At 39.4% G+C, this 21,569-nt stretch overlaps 1 protein-coding gene, 1 long non-coding RNA gene and 1 pseudogene across 2 annotated transcripts in view; 1 reads left to right on the forward strand and 2 right to left on the reverse strand.

Annotated features, from left to right (window-relative positions):
• LOC132659866 (uncharacterized) overlaps positions 1 to 21,569 on the forward strand; it is a 995,695-nt gene that overhangs the window by 769,821 nt on the left and 204,305 nt on the right. The window lies entirely within an intron of this gene.
• Positions 604 to 10,289, reverse strand: LOC114114784 (olfactory receptor-like protein OLF4; annotated as a pseudogene).
• LOC101113494 (olfactory receptor 7A17-like) lies at positions 12,206 to 13,171 on the reverse strand. Its single transcript, XM_012179140.3, has one exon. The coding sequence runs from the start codon at positions 13,169 to 13,171 to the stop codon at positions 12,206 to 12,208; it is 966 nt and encodes a 321-aa protein (XP_012034530.3).

The following is a 21,569-nucleotide window of genomic DNA, read 5'->3' on the forward strand; positions in this document are numbered from 1 at the left end:
AGTACTCTTGCCTGGAAAATCACATGGATGGAGGAGCCTGGTGGGCTGCAGTCCACGGGGTCGCTAAGAGTCGGACACGACTGAGCGACTTCACTTTCGCTTTTCACTTTCATGCATTAGAGAAGGAAATGGCAACCCACTCCAGTGTTCTTGCCTGGAGAATCCCAGGGATGGGGAAGCCTGGTGGGCTGCCGTCTATGGGATCGCACAGAGTCGGACACGACGGAAGCGACTTAGCAGCAGCAGCATGCACCATAACAGAACATAACAGGGAAGCCTGGCATGCTGCAGACCATGGGGTTGCAAAGTGTGTGTCACAAGTTAGACCCTAAACATCAAGAGTGGGACAGGGTTCACTGAGGCAGGCCATTATGTATGCTTGTAATAACAAAAACAGCAAAACAGGAGTTAAAGCCAGAGAAACAGATCCAGAGTTATCAAAATTAACCCTTCCAGGTTACAGGGCTACAGAAGGAGCAAATTTTAATCCACAAGGATGAGAGAATCACAATAGCCTAATCAGAGACTTTAAGCCATGAAACAATAGCACGCCATCACCCCCCAAGAAATTTAGCCCTTTTAACATAGCCTTAAGTAGAAACTCTACACAGCCCACTTTATATTGTTGTTCCTCAACATAGGTGTGACCACAGTGTGCATCACGGAGGCTATTGCACTTGAATATGAGTTATGGATAGCAGCAGAGCTAAGGTTCAATCCTAGGCTCGTACAATAAACAAGAAGACAACTGAGAGGTGAGATGCACAAGTGGAAAATGCTTTATACTTCCCCTGAGCAGATGAGATTCTACGTATGCAAGAAACTATTTTAGAGTAAGAGTAAAGGATTCCAGCCAAAGGACCACTACCCAGTAGGAAAGTTGCAATATAGATCATCATGTTATTAAGAAAAGTATCAGAACTAACAAGTTGTATCACTTGATAGAGTTTGCAGAAAATGGGGAATTTCCAAATCTGGACAGAAGGACAATCGCAACACCATTAAGTTGTGTAACAAGAAATACATGGCACTCACTACCCAGGGTACCAGATACAGCAGTCCACAGAGCTGAGGGCTCATGATGACCATGTAGTGCAGGGGGTGGCAGATGGCCACAAACCAGTCATAGGCCATCACAGTCAGCAGGAAGTCATGTAATGTTGCAAAAAGTATATTGTGAAGTAATTAACCTCCAATTAAAATAAATACATTTATGTTAAAAAATAAAGTAAAATAAAATAAAGGCTAAATAAATAAATAAATTTATATTTTAAAAAATACATCTGGGCAACGCAGCCTTCATAGGTTATGGCTTTGCTCTCAGTCTGAATATTCATCAGCATCTTTGGGATCATGGTGGAGGTGAGACAGATGTCTACAAAAGACAGGTTGGAGACGAAGAAGTACATGGGGGTGTGGAATTGAGGGTCTGAGCACACGGCCAGGATGACGACCAGGTTTCCAAACACAGTTATCAGGTACATGGAGAGGAAAATCCCAAATATGAGGGGCTTCAGTTCTGGTGCCTCTGAGAATCTGAGAAGAAGAAATTTAAAATTTTGTGTGTTGTTCCTTGGTTCCATGTTCTGGAGTTGACTACCAGGAGAAAGGAAAATAACATAATTACTCTTCACACATATGGACATAAGTCACATATCTGAACTACCACAATATCTATTGTGCCATCAAGAAACTGATTCTACTATTTTGTGTATAGATAAGTTCTCTTTGGGGGTATGTGTACTTAACCACTTCAGTTGTGTCCGACTTTGTGAGAAGACCCCGTGGAATGCAGCCTACGAGGCTCCTCTGTCCATGGTATTCTCCAGGCAAAAATACTGGAGTGGGTTGCCATGCCCTCCTCCAGGGGATCTTCCCGACCCAGGGATCTTTATTTTATTTTTTAATATAAATTTAAATAAATTTATTTATTTTAATTAGAGGTTAATTACTTTACAATATTGTATTGGTTTTGCCATACATCAACATGAATCCGCCACAGTTATACACGTGTTCCCCATCCTGAACCCCCGCCTCCTTGTACCATCCCTCTGGGTCATCCCAGTGCACCAGCCCCAAGCATTCAGTATCATGCATCGAACCTGGACTGGCGATTTGTTTCATATATGATATTATACATGTTTCAATGCCATTCTCCCAAATCATCCCACCTTCTCCCTCTCCCACAGAGTCCAAAAGCCTGTTCTATACATCTCTGTCTCTTTTGCTGTCTCACATACAGGGTTATCGTTACCATCATTCTCAATTCCATATATTTACGTTAGTATACTGTATTGGTGTTTTTCTTTCTGGCTTACTTCACTCTGTATAGTTGGCTCCAGTTTCATCCATCTCATTAGAACTGATTCAATAAGAAAGCTGTGGTACATATAGGCAATGGAGTATTACTCAGCCGTTAAAAAGAATTCATTTGAATCAGTTCTGATGAGATGCAGCCATTCTGACTGGCATGAAATGGTACCTAATTGTGGTTTTAATTTGCATTTCTCTGATAATGAGTGATGTTGAGCATCTTTTCATGTGTTTGTCAGCCATCTGTATGTCTTCTTTGGAGAAATGTCTATTTAGTTCTTTGGCCCATTTTTTGATTCCTGACCCAGGGATCTTTAAACCCCAGTCTCCTAAGTCTCCTGCAGGTTCTTTACCACCAGCACCACCTGCTATACCCCCAATTTATCTGTGACTGGGGATTTTTGTTCCATTCTCAGCATATTTACAAAAAAGATCATATATTCTACACAGCTTTCATGCAAAATTCTTTCATGCACTTGAGAAATACATATTGAGTGCCAACATGTTCCAAGCAATAAGTAGAGATGGCAAAAACAAATCCCCCACAATTCAAGGATGTTGAGAGATAATGAACAAATAAAGTATTATATAATATGTTAGGTGGAGACAGATGCTATGAAAAAAGAAAACCCGTTATGAAGGAGAGAGTTGTAAGAGGTGTTATTTTGTACTGAGTGTTCAGGTAAGGTAAGCAAACAAGAAGATATTTGAACATTAGCCTTCAAGAAAGAGAGGGAAGAATCTAGTGCTATATCAGGAGAAGGGTGTGCCTGCAGAGGGAATGGCCACTGCAAAGGGTCAGAGGAAGACGCAAGTTCCACACGTTCAAATCCAAAAAGGAAGCCAGCGGGTCAGAGAATAACAAAGAGGGGGAGTGATTAGAGATGGGGTCAGGCATGCTGAGGAGCAAGGTGGCCTCCCTGCTACAGCTGAACCTTCAGTCCACAGAGAATCCCTCCTTACATATTCTTTATTTTCTTGCAAAAATTTCATGTGAATTAATTACAGCAAAACCAATACAATATTGTAAAGTAATTAGCCTCCAATTAAAATAAATAAATTTAAATTAAAAAAATAATTTGAAAATTCCTTTACATGATGCAAAGTACCAAAAAGCCACTTTAAACTATTTCTATAATAATAAAATGCTTTAAATGTTTAAAAAAAAAAACATAAAATAAAGTAGATGACATCCTTAGTATTATCCCATCTTTGACTGAATTCTGGCCTCTGTATTATAAGTCCCCTTAATATGTAAGCCCAAGTGCCTCTGTTTGAAGAATTGTTCTCAACCCACAAGGTGTGAATTAACAGGAACTAACAAGAACTCCTGGGCTGTGTAACTCCATGCATTTCTCACCTATAATCAGCATCCTTGGGCCATGAGTTCTCAAGCTGGTCAAATCAGATTATCTTTCTTGTATAGAATGTATAAATGGTACCTAGAAATTCCAGTTCATGAACTTCTAATGGACCAATAAATTTGGGGTTCTTCTTCTACATGGCCACTTTCTTCTCTATATAAAAAAAAAAAACATTTAAGAGTATGAGAAAGAGAGAAGAGAAAAAAATAGAGAGGAAAGTTAAATGCACATAAGAATATTAGGGGAGAAAATATCCAATAGCCCAAATGTACCCTGAGACAATACAATGAAGAAAGGCCTCCTTGGTTTGGCATCATTCCAAATCCAGTGACATCTCCTTGATGCCCAGGAAAAATAATAAAGCAAAATTTTTCTTTTCTAAGGGCAGAAACAGTGATATCTTTCTGATTTGAAAGAACTTGCAGATTGAATATCCTAAAAGAAAAATAAGAAAAAGGAATAAAGTAACAATTCAAAACAGGAAACACAAGACACAACAAATGTTGGAAATGTTTTATATGAAGCAGCAGATTTCTTTTTTCCTTGAGGCTTATCCTTATTTGTCTACTCCTGCTGGTAAATATGGGCTTCTCTAATGGCTCAGCAGGTAAAGAACCTGCCTGCAGTGTAGGAGACACAGGAGATGCAGGTTCAGTCTCTGAGTCATGAACATCCCCTGGAGGAGGAAATGGAAACCCACTCCAATATTCTTGCCTGAAAAGTTCCTTGGACAGAGGAGCCTGGTGGACTGTAGTCCAAAGGGTTGCAAAGAGCTTCACATGACTGAACGACTAAGCACGTTAATAAATACAATTCATAGACTTACTGCCTAATTTTACTGAAAACATTTTATGTCTATCATTTCTTTTTTCTAATTGAACTTCCATTAACACCATTTAATCATCAGCATCAACACTTGCATTTCCGACTGCAATGTTCAGTTTATTTTTTAGATAATAAATAAATATACACTAAGATAAGGAAAGCCAGCAAACAACCACAGTGACGTCTGGGCTATGCTGCAGTGGTCTTCAGGTGACCTCGGGTACAGGTTCCTGGCTTCCGCACTCTTTCACTCTCTCCTAAAGTGTCTGTTCAGCTCTTGGACTCACCTGCCTGCAGAATTTGAGAGCAAGCTTTCTGCATAGAAGGAAAATGACTGATGATGCAGAACAAAGTTTTGTCCACAAACAAGACAACGGGAAGAAGTCTTCTAACCAGATATAGAGCTCCAAAAGCAAGGATCACATCCTAGTCAAACAGCTATGGCACAGGCTGAGAGACTGCAAGAGAGTGGCTATTTACATCTTCCTATGTCAGCTCATTAAACATGTTTTCCTACTGTGACTCCAATCTATTTAAGTACAGGACTTCCCTTGGAGACACTGGTGTGGGCAGAATGGATTCTTTTCTTTTTCCTGCTGATTCTCTGTTCCTAGGAGACTGCTTTATAAGTTAGGTAAATTCAGTTTTTACTACTCCTCTCCAGTAATTCTCCTGATTCCAAAGCTCGAAGCCTCCTAGGACCTCATCACATTCTTGAGTTCAAATTTTCTCAAAAGTATAATATTGAAGATTTTTCTTAAATAGGTCACATGTGTCTTCAAATCTTTGTTTTGTGGTGGGGACACAATCACCAAAGTTTCTGGAAATAACTATCCTTCTCTTCAAAAAGGGGGATAACTTTTCTCCTTTAGTATAAAATCTTGGGTATTATATTCCCTGGATTCATGATGGTTTTTCCAAGCTAATTGAGAGTTTTCTACTTACATCACAAGTTCAGAGCTGTCTTTTAGTACTCAATACAAAACATTTGCAATTATAAAAGATATACTGAGCTATTATTATGCCCCATAAACTAGATTATCAGATTATATGTATGTGTGTCTTAGTCGCTCAATCATGTCTGACTCTTTGTGACCCCATGGACTATAGCTCGCCAGGCTCCCCTGTCCATGGGATTTCCCAGGTAAGAATATTTGAGCTGCCATTCCCTTTACAGGGGGTCATCCTGACCCAGGGATTGAACCCAGATCTCCTGCTTACAGGCAGATTTTTTTCCCATCTGAGCCACCAGTAAAGCCCTTGCATATTATAAAGATTGTCAAATTTAATTTTAAAACCAGTGTATTCTATGAAATAGTGCTTTTATGAGTATCATTTTTCATTGTCGAAATAGGACTCAGTGGGATTTCATGTTTTACTCAAAAGTATGAACCACGTAAGGGATGGAGTCTGACTGGAATCCCTCAGTTCTGGAACTCTGGGGCAGTGATTAAATTTGAGAACAGTCCTTGGAATTATTTTACAGTATCTGAAAGGATGCTGCTAATGTTCTATAAACCACGGAACATTAGCAGCATTAGTTGGAGAAGACTCTTGAGAGTCCCTTGGACTCCAAGAAGGTCCAACCAGTCCATCCTAAAGGAAGTCAGTCCTGAATATTCATTGGGAGGACTGATGCTGTAGCTGAAACTCCAATACTTTGTCCACTTTATGCGAAGAACTGACTCATTGGAAAAGATGCTGATGATAGAAAGATTGAAGACAGGAGGAGAAGGGAACAACAGAGGATGAGATGGCTGGATGGCGTCACTGACTCGACGGCATGAGTTTGAGCAAGCTCCAGGAGATGGTAGGGGACAGGGAAGCCTGGTGTGCTGCAGTCCATGGGTCACAAAGAGTCGGACATGACTGAGCGACAGAACTGAACTGAACAGCATCCAATATAAACAATTATTGTGTTACAAATCAATAGTAAGACAGTGAGAATCCCTATTCTAGATCAAAATATTTCTAAATCCACTGTACATACAAATCACCAAGGTTTCTAGTTCAATGCAAACTCTGATTCACCAGGTCCCTTGTCGACCCAGGAACCCTGTTTCTGACAAGCTCCCAGGTGTTGTTGATGCTGCAGGTCCAGGTCTGTGAATCATGCTTTGGTAGCAAGAAAGTGGTTCTGTGTTGGAGTCAGGTATACACAGTTCTGGGCTTCCCTGGTGGCTCAGAGAGTAAAGAATCTGCCTCCAATGCTGGAGACTTGGGTTTGATCCCTGGGTCAGGAAGAGCCCCTGCAGGAGGACATGGCAACCCACTCCAGTATTCTTGCCTGGAGAATTTCAATGAGACAGGTGAGCTACAATTCATGGGGTCACAAAGAATCAGACATGACTGAGTCACTAACACTGTCACTTTCATTAATCAGTTTAATCTTCTTCACCAAAAATCTTTTATATATATAAATTTTGAAAAAGTTTTTCACATGCTTTATAGGTGATTGCACAGAATGTATCATTTTAAACACAGCAACAAATCCTTTACCCTAATGAGAATAGGATGTCTTCCCAAGAACACAAAAATCCACACTTTAGTGAATAGATACAGGGCATGAAAGGGAAATATTTTGCATAGTAATACAAAGTGTAGTTTAAATTTACTACCTATTGACTTTTTCCCCTGACTCAAAGGTCATATTAAGTGAATGTATTCAGATGTATTCTTCTGTGTAAACTCCACTTGGAAATCTGTAGTTGGCTAACACTTGCCAGTAATTAGGGTAGGTACTGTGGACACCAGTAAATAAGAGAACAGGATCCTAAAGAGAAGAATAAATCTGAATAACCACCTCTAAAGCAAACTATAGGTTAAAGTCTCCATTGTCAAGAAGAGTAATTAAGGAAATAATTTACATAAGCAAATAAGGCAATAATTAAGGAATGGTATATGCAAAATGAAAACCTTAGTCAGTTTTCCTCTGATATAAAATTACATAAAATACCTTGGCTAGTAAGTTTAGCTTTTTTCCCCACTGTGGTACTATTACTTATAACAATTCTTTCAATAATGCAAGAGAAAAAATATTTGGGATGATATGTATCATTTGAGAAGAAATAATTCTTAAGAAATCCATGTTATCCCATGAAAAAATGGAAATTGTAAATATTGTGAATCAAGTTTGGGAAAATTTTTGAGACGGCAAAACTGATACAATATTGTAAAGTAATTAACCTCCAATTAAAATAAATAAATTTATATTTTAAAAAAATGGACAAAGGGGAAAATTGTTTATAAATCAGACAGAGAAAGAACTTATAAATGTGAGTTACTTAACTGCTATGAAGAATTTGAATAATCAAAAAAATGAATTTCAGGGAATAGAGGGAGTGAGAAATTTCTACTTCTACCCTCTGATCAAAAAGTATCAAATTTTGGCTCAAATGCAAAAGTGGGAACTTCTTTAATTCTATAGCTGTTGGTCCTTTTATATCTGCCATTCCAAAGAATATTTTCAGAGCCTTCTTTATGTCTTTGTACCTTAGACTGCAGATCTGAAGGGGTTCAACATGGGTGTGGACACAGTGAACATCGTTGAGGCAAATTCACTCAACTCTGAGCAGAAGGGTTTGTGGAGCAGCAAGGCTGAGATACAAGCAAAGCTCATACAATAAAGCAAGTATACAGCTGAGAGGTAAGAGGGACAGGTGAAAAGCACCTCATACTTCTCCCAAGTTGATGGCATCACATGTATAGAGGAAACTTTCTTAGAATATGGATAAAGGATCTCAGGCAAGAGATCACCACTCAGGAGTATTACAGTTTCAAAATATATCACCATGTCACTAAGAAAGGTATCACAATTGGCAGATTGGACATCCTGTTTGATTTCACAAGAAAAGTGGAGGATTTCCAAAGTTGTACAGAAGGACAGTTGTGATCCTATTCATCTTTGTAGCCAGGAATACAGGACATTCATGAATTAAAAACCAGAATCAGCAATCCACAGAGCAGAAGGCTCAGGGTTATAGAAGAGTGCCAGGGTTGACGGATGGCCATGGAGTGCTCATAGGCCTTTGTGGTTAGGAAAATGTTGTCCAAATCTACAAACAGTGGGTGAATGTATAGTTATAGGTTATGACTTTGCCTTCTTTGGGATGGTGGTTAAGGTGAAACGTATCTAAAAGAACAGATTGGAGAAGAATAATTACATGGGTGTGCAGCAGTAAGAGTCAGAGACAGTGGCCAGGATGATGAGCAGTTTTTGTCTTTTAATTTATTTGGCTGCACAGGGTCATAGTCGTGGTGTATGAGATCTTCACTGCAACATGTGAGATTTTTAGTTGTGACCTGTGGGATCTAGTTTCCCAATCAGAAATCGAACCTTGAGCCCCTGCATTGGGAGTGTGGAGTCTTAGCCCCTGAACCATCAGGGAATTCTCAAGATAAGCAGGTTTTCAAACACAGTGATCATGTACATGGACAGGAAACTCTCAAAATGAGGGACTGCAGTTTTGATTCCTCTGATATTCGAGAGGAAGAAATTGTGAATTTGGGTATCATTTCCTGGTCCCATGTGGTCCTTACCAGTGTTTGTTGATTTTTGCCTCTTTAACAATAGCCATTCTGACCAGTGAGAAATGTATTTCACTGTGGTTTTGATTTCCAGTTCTCTGAAGATGTCAAACCTCTTTTCATGAGCCTGTTGACCTCTGTATGTATTCCTTGGGGGGAAAAAGTCTACTGAAGGTCCTTTACCTGTCTTTAATTTGGTTGTTTATGTTTTTAATTAAGTTAGCTGAATTATTTTTTTGAATAGTAGTCCCTTATTGGGTGTATAATGTGCAAATACCTTTTCCCATGAGTAGGTTTCCTTTTAGTTTTGTGGCTGGTTTCCTTCAGAGCAGAGCTTTTTTTGTTTGACATAGCTCTGTTTATTTTTACTTTTATTTTTCTTGCCTGGGGAAATATACTCCCCCCCCCCAAATATTTCTAAAACTGAAGTTAAGGTGTTACTGCCTATGTTTTATTCTGTGATTTTTAATGTTTTAGACCTCACATTTAAGTCTTTAACCTAGGTCAAGTTTATCTTTGTATGTAATGTGATAGAGTCATTCAATTGCATTCTTTTCCCTGAAGTTGTCGAGTTCAAAAAACATTCTACTTCATTTTGTGATTGTTACCAATAGTAGCTACAGTGATTTTAATGCTTTTTCCTTTAAGCATTGTACTGTAATTGTTAACAACCTTGTCTGATATATAGTTTCAATTTTTTGATTCTATCTATCACCTTATTCAGTCTTCCAGTACTTTCGTTTTTCATTTTATATAGAAGAGAGCATTTCAATACTGCTTAAAACATAGTTCTGGGTGTTGAACTCCCACAGTTTTTCTTTATCTGTGAAATAATCTTACTTTCTTTCATATCTGAAGGATAACTTTTCTGGATAGAGTATTTTGGTTGACAGTTTTTGTATAACAATATTATAAGTATGATATTTCATTGACCTGATGAGAAATTTGCTCGTAGCCTAATGATACCTTTGTAGGTTACTTTTTTTCTGGCTGCCTATAACATTCTTCTTTGCCATCATCTTTGCTGGGGGAATCCTGAAAATGGTGGCTCTTTTGCTGCATCCAGGGTGACGAAGGTTCAGGGCTACACCATCTGTTCCACCTGGCTCTCTGCGGCTTTTGATGTTGCTGCATCCAGGAGGCCAGGGTCCTGTGCACCACCTCCACTGATGCTACCGGTTCCCTCTGGGGCAATGGGCTCAGCTGCCTCCGCTCTGCGGCTGAGACCAGGATCACTGCCTGTTGTTCTTCCAGCTCCATCTCCTCTAGGTGAAAAATCCATTCACCTTCAGATGGTACAACAGTGTGTATCTCTGGTGCCCTGACATGTTAGGTAGAAAAACTTTGTTTAGTTATGGATGTTTTACTAGTTGTAGATTGAAGAGGTGAGACACAGGGGGCGTCTTCTGCCACCATGATGCTGACATCACCAATGATTAACTATTTTTCCCACAAGTTGCAAGATTAAAATACATACATAAGTGGAGTAGACTATCATATATTAGTGAAGAAAGAATTGTCACATGGCTGCATACAACCTCCTGGATGAGCTTTTGTAGAGCTGTAACATATAAAATTACAAGTAGACTTATGAGGATGTAGACTTATGAGGAGCCCAGAAGAGATCAGAACAATTCAATATTAAATCTCACTTGATAATAAAGGCATTACATTCAAACTTTTACTATTAGGGTGAGTGGTTATTCAGCAATAACTGAGTAAAATATAAAATTGTACAGAATTGAGGGCAATTATAATAATGTTCTCATTCTATGCATTCATTCTGATATTTAAAGATAGCATTCAACATTCCTGCCTTAGAATTTTATTACAGAAAATGGTGTTAAAAAGTACTCCATTGCAGTTTCCTCTCTGTTAAGCAGTAGATTGGAAGATGTGTTTGGTTGCAAAAATTGTGACCTGAATCACATGGCTGGATAGGTGGTCAAGTTCTGTAGTGAGTCACCTTTGATCATGAGATACACATACATATACATATATAAAGAGTTGACTCGAGTAATGCAGGGCTTGGGGCAATGACACCCTATGCAATTGAAAATCTGCCTATAACATTGCAATCAATGCTCCTTATCCACAGTTCCATACTCTATGATTCAATCAACCCTCTTATAAAATTATGTAAATTGAATTAGATTTCACTTGTACTTTTTTAATACCAGTAATTCATCTCATGACTATTCTTTCAGGAAAACAAGGCAAAAATTACTTGGGATGATATATGTCATTTAAGAAGAAATTCTTCCTCATGTTACTCCATTAAAAAAAATGAGCATGTCCAAAAATTTCATATACAAAGTTTGAAGAATTTTGAAATAGAAGAAAACAAAACTTTTGACTGAGGAGAAATCTTAATAAAGTGAGTCACTGGACGGAAATTCCAAGAAACAAAGAGGAGTGAATTTTATTACACAATGGACAAAGAATCACAACTTCTGGTTGCAGGACTATTTTCTGTGAAATCAAGGGCAGTTCATCACCCCAGGGCAACTGACTGCTTTGTGACTGCCATCCCATTGAATCTCTTCAGAGTTCTCTTTATGTCTGTGTTGCTCAGAAAGCAGATAAAGGGGTTCAGCATGGGTGTGGTTGTGATGAACAACTAAATGATGAAGAAAAAAAGTAATAAACTTTTGTTTCATATTTGACTGTCTACAGAAATTGTGGAAATGGCTTCGGTTGCCAAGTTGGTACTTTTCCCCAGAGAAATAGTACAACTCATGATTTTTCTTTTAGTAAACTGAAAAATAAATTGTTCAATATATAAATCATGTCAATGTATGGCAAAACCAATACAGTACTGTAATGTAAAATAAAGTAAAAATAAAATTTTTTTAAATAAATAAATAAAATAATAAAACATTTCACTTCAGAAGAAATTATTCCCAAGGAATGCATGAAGAGTCATGAGGTAAATGGGAATTTCCATATATTACACTTAAGTTTGCAAATCAATTCGTGGAAGTAGAAAAATGACAGAGGAAAAAAAGATAGCAAATAGCATAACGGTTAGTCAAGAAAGCTAGTTAACTTGTATAAAGAAGTTGAAATGAAATAAATGGACATGTCAGGCAGTAAATTGAAGGAGCAAGTGCTCTTTTCACAATCTGATCAGAAAATCACAATTTTGGCCTCTAAGGCATTGCATCTTGCAAAAATCAACACTTCCTCTGCCTCAAGACAATTGGTTCTAATATAGTTGCCATCCTAAAGAATTTTCTCAGAGCTCTCTTTATGTCTTTGTTCCTCAGACTGTAGATGAAGGGGTTCAGCACGGGTGTGACCACAGTGTACATCACCGAGGCTGTTGCACTTGAGTGTGAGTTCTGGGTAACAGCAGGGGTAAAGTACACTCCTAAGACTGTACAATAAAATAAGGAGACAACTGAGAGGTGAGATGCACAGGTGGAGAATGCTTTATACTTCCCTTGAGCTGATGAGATTCTATGTATGGAGGAAACTATCCTAGAGTATGAGTAACATATCCCAGCGAATGGACCACCACCCAACAGCCCAACTGCGAAGTACATCACGGTTTTATTTAGATAGGTGTCAGAACAGGCAAGTTGGATCACCTCTTTGAATTCACAGAAGAAGTGGGGGATTTCCAAGACTGTACAAAAAGATAGGCGCAGGGCCAGCAAAGTTTGTAACAAGGAATTCAGGGCACCTATCATCCAGGACACCAGAATCAGCAGTGCACACAGCCGGGCATTCATGATGACTGTGTAGTGCAGGGGGTGACAGATAGCAACATACCGGTCATAGGACATGACGGTCAGGAGAAAGTCATCCAATTGTACAAATAGTAGGAAAAAATATATCTGAGTGAAGCAGTCTTCATAGGAAATGACTTTGTTTTGTGTTTGTATATTCACCAGCATTTTTGGGATGGTGGTAGAGATGAAACAGATGTCTACAAAGGACAGGTTGGAGAGGAAGAAGTACATAGGGGTGTGGAGGTGGGGATTTGAGTTGACGGCCTGGATGATGAGCAGGTTTCCAAACACAGTGATCAGATACATGGAGAGGAAAAACCCAAATATGACAGACTGCAGTGCTGATTCCTCTGAAAATCCCAGAAGAATAAATTCTGAAATTTGTGTTTTGTTGCCTGGTAGCATACTTTGGTGGTCACTATTAGGAAACAAAGAACATGATTAATTTTCTCACGTGTGGGCATTAACATAGTGAAAAACTGAAAATTACACATTTCTGTAGTATTCAAGGTATCTTCTGTGGCATCTGTGATTAGAAATTTCTGTTTCACACTCAGGCTTTTGACCAAAAGCTCATGTATTACCCTGTTTAAATGCAAAATTCTTCCACACATTTGAGAAATTTGTGTTGAATACTTACTATCTCCTGGGGTGAATGTGTAGGATGCTAAGAACAAAACTCGCTACAGTCCAATAGTGAATAAAAATATAAATTAACAAATACAAAAACACATTGCCATGTCTTATAGTGAAAGATGCTGTGGAAAATATTCACTCTATAAAATAGAGTAAATGGAAAAACAGAGCAGGTATTAGACAGGGGCTTCCCTCGTAGCTCAATTGGTAAAGATTCGGCCTGCAATACAGGAGACATGGGTTTGATTCTTGGGTCAGAAAGATCCCCTGGAGAAGGAAATGGCAACCCACTCCAGTATTCTTACCTGGAGAATCCCATGGACAGAGGAGCCTGGAGGGTCCTCTGGGGTCGCAAGACCATGGGGTCACAAGAGTCAGACACTACTTAGCTACTTTGACTTATCAGACAGAGTGGAGGTGTTATGATTTACTGGGAGCTCAGGGAGACCTCAAACAAGGAGAAATTTGAACAGAGACCTGATGGAAGACAAAGCAAGCTATTATGTTATCTGGGAGAGGAGAATGCCCTGTTGGGGAAAGAGTCAGTGCGAAGTCACTGAGGGTGGGACTTGTTTCAAATAGTCAAGGCTCAAAGGAAGCCAAAGTGTTCAGGGGAATGAGCAAGGGGAGTAAGGGAAATGACGTCAAATGATGCTGATGACCTCCCTGCTGCTGCCAGAACTGAAAGGCACAAAGAGTCCCTCATGCACATGTTCTTCCTTTCACACTTTTGTTTTAAAATTTAAAATGATTCCTTTGGATAGAAACAGATCCTTATTTTCATCTTCTGTGTAACACTGTTGTGTCTGTCTTACAGGTCACATTTTGGAGTAGATAAAATTAAGTACCACTGTCCAGAGAACTGTTCATTCCCCACAACACACTCTCACACAAATAGAGCACTTGATTACTTACTGGGCTTATTACTCCCTGTGTGTCCATGCTAAGTTGCTTCAGTCCTGTCTGACTCTTTGTGACTCTATGGACTGTAGCCCAAGGCTCCTCTGTCCGTGGGATTTCCCAGGCAAGAATACTGGAGTGGGTTGCTATTTCCTTCTCCAAGGGATCCTCCTAATTCAGAGATTGAACCTGAGGCTCCTGCATTGCAAGCAGATTCCTTACCGTTGAGCCACCAGGGAAGCCCCATCACTCCCTAGTTCTCAACTCCAGCCACAATGATTAGGAAATGAATAATACAAAGCAAGTTGTCAACATCAAAACATCTTTACCCTAGAGAATGTAGAAACAGTACCTAAGTTGTTGTTGGTGAGCCTCCTTTGGGGCTTCATTTTAATGTGAGCATTTTGTGCTCTGTATTAAAAGATAAATCTAAAAAGCAGTTCAAAATATGACAAAGAAGAATAGGACATGGGGAGGAAAACAAGGATCACCCATGGGTCATATCTCTTCCTGGTTGCCTTATTTTAGAGCACACGTCTTGGATTATGTATACCTCAGTTTTGCAGGCATTTCATCTTCTAGGCCAAGTCTAATGACCTCAGTTATATATACCACGGTCACCCCCATGCTGAACCCCTTCATCTACAAAACAAGATCTAATCAGCTCAGTTGGTCCCTGAGAGACTGTGATGACAAAGCTTCCTTAGTAGCAGCAGCATTCCAACCCCAGTTTTATCTCCTTGATGCCCAGAATACCTAATGAAGCAGCCTACAGCAATTTATCAAAAGAAAAATGAGTCATTATCTTTATGCTGTCAAAACATGTTTTATAGTGCTTTATAATGTAAAAGCTTTTATTCTTTTTCTGTTAAAATGGCAGTCAAAGGAGGAAAAAGAAACATCCTACTGGTTGAACATTACACTAGAAAACTAACAACAATTGATTATTGTTTGAAAATGATTAAAAATTATTAGAAACCATTGTTATGTTAGAAATATTAGCAACAGAAAATATGCAAAGTTCAACAATAAATCAAGTTTTAAAACATAATTGGTAAAAGGACTGTAGCCCACCCAGCTCCTCTGCCCATGGAATTCTCCAGACAAGAATACTGGAGAAGGTTGCCATTCCCTCCTCCAGGAAAGACTTTTCTATGTGATCTTCAATACAAAAAATACTGAATCAGAAAACCAGCATCTGAACTGCAGGTCTAACACATGTTAGCTGTATAAACTTAAGAAAAACTATAGATCCATTCTAAACATTAATATCCTTACTCAGTGGGAATAGTGCTGTCCATCCTTCTACATCGGTAGGCAAATGTATGTAAAAAGTTAGCAGAGTCCTTTCATGTTATCAAGTGAATGATTATCATTGATGATGAGATTTAACTGATTTTTTTCTTCTGTCTCACAAATTTCTCCATTGCTTTCCCACTTATTCCTAAAGAAGTCTTACAAATTAAAGCTCAGTAGCACACCTGTTTTCATATTAAATCCATATTTTTTCATGTGAATATCCAACATGGGAGAATGTGCTGTGAAATGCATGTCTCTGTTGCAAGATAGTATCTACCTCCACAGGAATATACCTTTCTAACTAATGCAGAACGTGCTTTAATGCATCACATCTTTAAAAAATGTCTTTAGTTCGCTGCACATGCCTCTAAATCTACTTTTCTTACTCCCGTTATCTAGGAAACGCCTTTAATATCCTCTAATTTTACCGGACCCACTTTATGCTCCCACTTCCTTCCTCACTCTCATCCAACTGGACTTCCATTTCCATCACTTAATCATCAACAAGGATGCATGTTTCTGAGTCCATCAGACATTTCTCTTTTTAACATATTTTAAAATGAACTATAAATTAATTAGCCAACCTACCAAACAAGCATGGCAAATATCTCAAGTCTGTACTAGACTTGGGCTCTCAAGTGATTTCAAATATCATATAAGAAATGAATTGTCAGTCCAGGTTCCATGCAGGATACAGGATGCTGAGGGCTGGTGCACTGGGATGACCCAGAGGGATGATATGGGGAGAGAGGTGGGAGGGGGGTTCAGGATGGGGAACATGTGTATACCTGTGGCAGACTCATGTTGATGTATGGCAAAACCAATACAATATTGTAAAGTAATTAGCCTCCAATTAAAATAAATATATTTAAAGTTAAAAAATTAAAAAATAAAATAAAAGTTGTCCACCTCCATTCTCTCTGAATCTTTCCTGAACTACCTATTAAACTATAGACTCACCTAGATGGGGTCTATGAGAGGAAAATCTGTGTGGAAATACAAATTCCTCCCTGGATGGTTGATAGTGAAAACTGAAGCTCTGTTGCCAGGAAGGTACCTCAGCCAGAATTTTTACTCCAAAAGCATCAACCATGTCCTGTGCAGCTCAAGGTTCTACATCTACAGGGACTGTAACAAAGGAGATATTTACAGCTCCTTATGTCTGCTCATTAGGCACTGTTTCCTTTGTTACTCTGATCTCAGAATACATCACTTCCCTGTGGGACACTAGAAACAGAATAAATTTTTCCTGCTGAAACTCTGTTCCCAGGAGACAAGGTTGGATATCAGTTGAATCTAGTTTGTATTCAGTTCAGTCGCTCAGTCGTGTCCGACTCTTTGTGATGCCATGAATCGCAGCACTCCAGGCCTCCCTGTCCATCATCAACTCCTGGAGTTCACTCAGACTCATGTCCATCGAGTCAGTGATGCCATCCAGCCGTCTCATCCTCTGTCTGGTTTGTATTACTTCTTATGAATTCTTCAGCCTCCCAGAGGTCTAACTTCCTTGCACTTTATCCTAACCTTCAGTTAGCATTTTCTAGTCTGAAAAGGAGGAAACTATTTTGACTAGTTTCCATGGACTTCTAAATTATTGTCTTGTTCCAAGTATCAGGCTCCTCAGTTCTGTCTTGTCACTACAAAGATTTGGAGTGACGGACATTAAAGCCCTTGGCGTGTCACAGCTCTCAGGTCTTGGACAAACCATGTTATAGCTCTCAGGTTTCAAACAGACCATGTTATAGCTCTTAGACAAATCAGTGTTACAGCTCCATGTTACAGCTCTATTTAATTTAGAAAATAGCAGGAAAATCCATCCTCAAGGCATGAGGGCATGTCGACCCAAAGACACAAAGAGAAGAGTTCCCCAGCGTGTGGGAGAGAGACCCCCGGGCCCTTTGGCTCCTCTTTTTATATGTCTTTTTTCTCCACCTGGGCCTCTCTTATGTAAATTGGGCTAGCCAGGAGCACTATTTGTTCTACCTAAGGTCCTCACTCTGGTCCTTGGACTTTCCTTTGTTCTTTTTTCGCAGGCTTTTCCCTTCCTTGTCTTTTTAGCCACCACCATTCTGGACTCCTATAGGTAGAATAACTACCTAACACAAGGATCAATAGCTCCTGATATATCCAGAATATTGGTAATCCCTCTTCAACAAAAGAGTTGTATTGTTTGCTACAAAACCATATGTAATCTTTGGCTTCATGTGATGTTTGACAAATCAGGAGATTTAACTATAATTTAGAGCAGTTATTTACTCCTCTTTAAAAAGATTTGTTACATGACATATTTAGGTATATATTTAAATCACCCACAGAATTGTTGTTGTTCAGCCACTAAATTGTGTCCAAACCTTTGTGATCCCATGGACTTCAGCCTGCCAAGATCCTCTGTCCTTCATTATCACTGGAAATTGCTCAAATTCATGTCTATCAAGTCAGTGATGCTATCTAACCATCTCATCCTCTGCTGCCCCCTTCTCCTCCTGTCCTCAATCTTTCCCAGCATCAGGGTCTTTTCCAATGAGTCAGTTCTTCTCATCAGCTGGCTAAAGTATTGGATTTTCAGCTCCAGCATCAGTCCTTCCAATGTATATTCAGGGTTGATTTCCTTTAGGATTGATTGGTTTTATCTCCTTACTATCTAAGGGACTCTCAAGAATCTTCTCCAGCACCATAGTTTGGAATATATCATTTTTCTAAACATTTGCTTTTTAATTGAAAGATAATTGCTTTACAGAATTTTGTTGTTTTCTGCCAAACATCAACATGAATCAGCCACAAGTATATATATATATATCCTCTTGAAACTCCTTCCCATCTCCCACCCCATACCACCCCTCTAGGTTGTTACAGAACCATTATCACCCAAAACATGTGGCTTTCTGTCCATCTGAAGATTCTTACTTTCCCTTGTCTGCCTATGGTCCTCACTGTTTATGTGACATGGGATTTCCTGCCATCTGGCCCTGCCCCAATTTCTCTGTTCATCCTTAGCCACCTGCCTGCTGTCACACACTGACACAGTGAGCAGCTGTTTGGGAACAGATGGCTCAGTGGTAAAGAACCCATCTGCCAGTGCAGGAGATGCAAGAGACTTGAGTTCCATCACTGAGTCAGAAAGACTCCTGAGAGTAGCAAATAGCAACTGTAAAATGAAAACATCTCCTGCCATATCAATAAACAAGAAATGTCACAGCCATCAGCTATCTCTGGCCTCCAAATGTGGAATGGGGCGGGGGTGGACTCCTAAGACTACAATCCAGCAGGAGCTACCACACCCCCAGTGGGGGAATGCAAGAAGCAGCCATTTGCCACATTTTCCCCTCCTTAAGAAGAACAAGGAAACAGGATTTGGCCCAAGATAGCCAAGGTGCATATGAAAGGAATGAATTCAGTGAGTCCAGAGGCTTACATCTTCCCATACAGAGAAGGCTCAACTCCTTAACTTGATATCTGACTTTGATGTTCAGCCTGCCTGCTCCCTTTGTTGCAAAGGTGTATAGCCTGACTCCCCCTCCTTTCTCCTAGGAGCAGTTTTCTCAGAGCTACTGAGATGCTGTCTCCAAGGCTGGGGACAGTCCCACAAATTAAGTAACTCTCTACTTTCAGGTTGTGACTGTATTTTTTAGTCAACACAACCCATTCTAATATTCTTTCCTGGAAAATTCCATGGACAGAGGAGACTGCTGGGCTATAGTTCATGAGGTCACAAACAGCTGAACACAACCGAGCACACACACACACACACACACAAGTGAAACCCATTAACAGTATAGGAGCTATATTTTGATATTCTTTCTATTTTGCAGTTTTGTCTCTGGTTTACTTACTCCCTTTGTCTGGATCTCCACTCAAAATCAGGATTCAGAACACTGTTCAGTTCAGTTCAGTTCAGTCGCTCAGTCATGTCCGACTCTTTGCGACCCCATGAGTCGCAGCACACCAGGCCTCCCTGTCCATCACCAACTCCCAGAGTTCACTCAGATTCACATCCATCGAGTCGGTGATGCCATCCAGCCATCTCATCCTCTGTCGTCCCATTCTCCTCCTAGCCCCAATCCCTCCCAGCATCAGAGTCTTTTCCAATGAGTCAACTCTTCACATGAGGTGGCCAAAGTACTGGAGTTTCAGCTTTAGCATCATTCCTTCCAAAGAAATCCCAGGGCTGATCTCCTTCAGAATGGACTGGTTGGATCTCCTTGCAGTCCAAGGGACTCTCAAGAGTCTTCTCCAACACCACAGTTCAAAAGCATCAATTCTTCGGTGCTCAGCCTTCTTCACAGTCTAACTCTCACATCCATACATGACCACTGGAAAAACCATAGCCTTGACTAGATGGACCTTAGTCGGCAGAGTAATGTCTGTGCTTTTTAATATGCTATCTAGGTTGGTCATAACTTCTCTTCCAAGGAGTAAGCGTCTTTTAATTACATGGCTGCAGTCACCATCTGCAGTGATTTCAGAGCCCAAGAAAATAAAGTCTGACACTGTTTCCACTGTTTACCCCTCTATTTCCCATGAAGTGATGGGACCGGATGCCATGATCTTCGTTTTCTGAATGTTGAGCTTTAAGCCAACTTTTTCACTCTCCTCTTTCACTTTCATCAAGAGGCTTTTTAGTTCCTCTTCACTTTATCACAGAACAAATTGTAGTCACAGCCTGTTTCAGTAAAAAGTTTTTACTGAACACAGCATAGTGGATTGAATGGTGGGCCCTCACCAAGATATGTCTACATCCTAACCCCTAATACCTGTGAATGTGACCTTATTTGGTGGGGGGAAAAAAAAAAAAAACTCTTACAGATATGATTGAGGACTTTTAGTGAGATCGACTTAGATTATACAGGTGGACCCAAAATCCAATGACACAGAGAGGAGATACACGGGTTTGAGAAAAAATTGTGAAACTTGGGTATCCTTTCCTGGTCCAATGTGGTCCTCACCAACACGTGTTTATTTTTTTTCTCTTTGATAGTAGCCATTCTACCCGTCCCTGGAGGAAGAAATGGCAATTTCCAATATTCTTGCCCGGAAAATTCCATGGAAACAGAAGCCTGGTGAGCTACACACTCTCCAAGGGTTACAAAGAATTGGACACGAATGAGCAACTAAGCACAGCACAACATTCTAACCATGGGAAGTGTATCTCTTGTTTAAATAGTGGCTTTGGTGTCCATTCCTTTGGTGATTAATGATTTTGGGCCTCTTTTCACTTGCCCGTTGACAAATCTGATGCCTTCCTTGGAAAACAGTCCATTGAGGATCCCCTGCTAATTTTTTTAATATGGTTGCTTTTTTTGTATTGAGTTGATTGAATTCTTTGTATTTTTTGATAAAAAAATTCTTCTTTGGGAATATAATTTGCAAATACATTTCCCCATGAGAAGGTTGCCTTTTAATTTTGTTGGTGATGTCCTTCACTTTTTCAAAGCTTTTTAGTCTGATGTAATTCCCTTTGCGTGCTTTTACCTTTTCATTGACTGAAGAGATGCATCCACAAATGTATTTATAATTTTAATGTCAAAGAGGTACAGCCCATATTTTTTCTATGATTTTCAATGTTTAAGGTCTCAAATCTAAGTTTTTAATCTGTATTGAGTTTATTTTTGTATACTAGCATAGTAGTGCAGATCCATTTCATTCTTTTGTACCAAGTGGTACTGGAAAATATTCCTTTCCACATTGTGACTCAATTACCAAACTGAAGAAGTTATAGTTATTTTAATGATTTTTCCCTCTAAAATTTACATGGTAATTTTAAACAACTCATTTTGATATAGATTTGCAATTTTTCTGATTCTGTCACCTTAGGCATAGTTTTGTGTCATTCAAGGTAAAAGAGAACAATTCAACATTTCTTTTTTTTTTCTTTTTTTTTAAATTAGTCTATTTATTTTTTACTTTACAATACTGCATTGGTTTTGCCATACATCAACATGAATCTGCCACAGATGTACATAAGTTCCCA

This window comes from Ovis aries, chromosome 5, assembly GCF_016772045.2.
Source record: "Ovis aries strain OAR_USU_Benz2616 breed Rambouillet chromosome 5, ARS-UI_Ramb_v3.0, whole genome shotgun sequence".
NCBI classification, from domain to species: Eukaryota; Metazoa; Chordata; class Mammalia; order Artiodactyla; family Bovidae; genus Ovis; species Ovis aries.

Coding starts and splice junctions, on each gene's coding strand:
- LOC101113494 (XM_012179140.3), bottom strand. CDS start 13,171: ATGCTACCAGGCAACAAAACACAAATTTCAGAATTTATTCTTCTGGGA.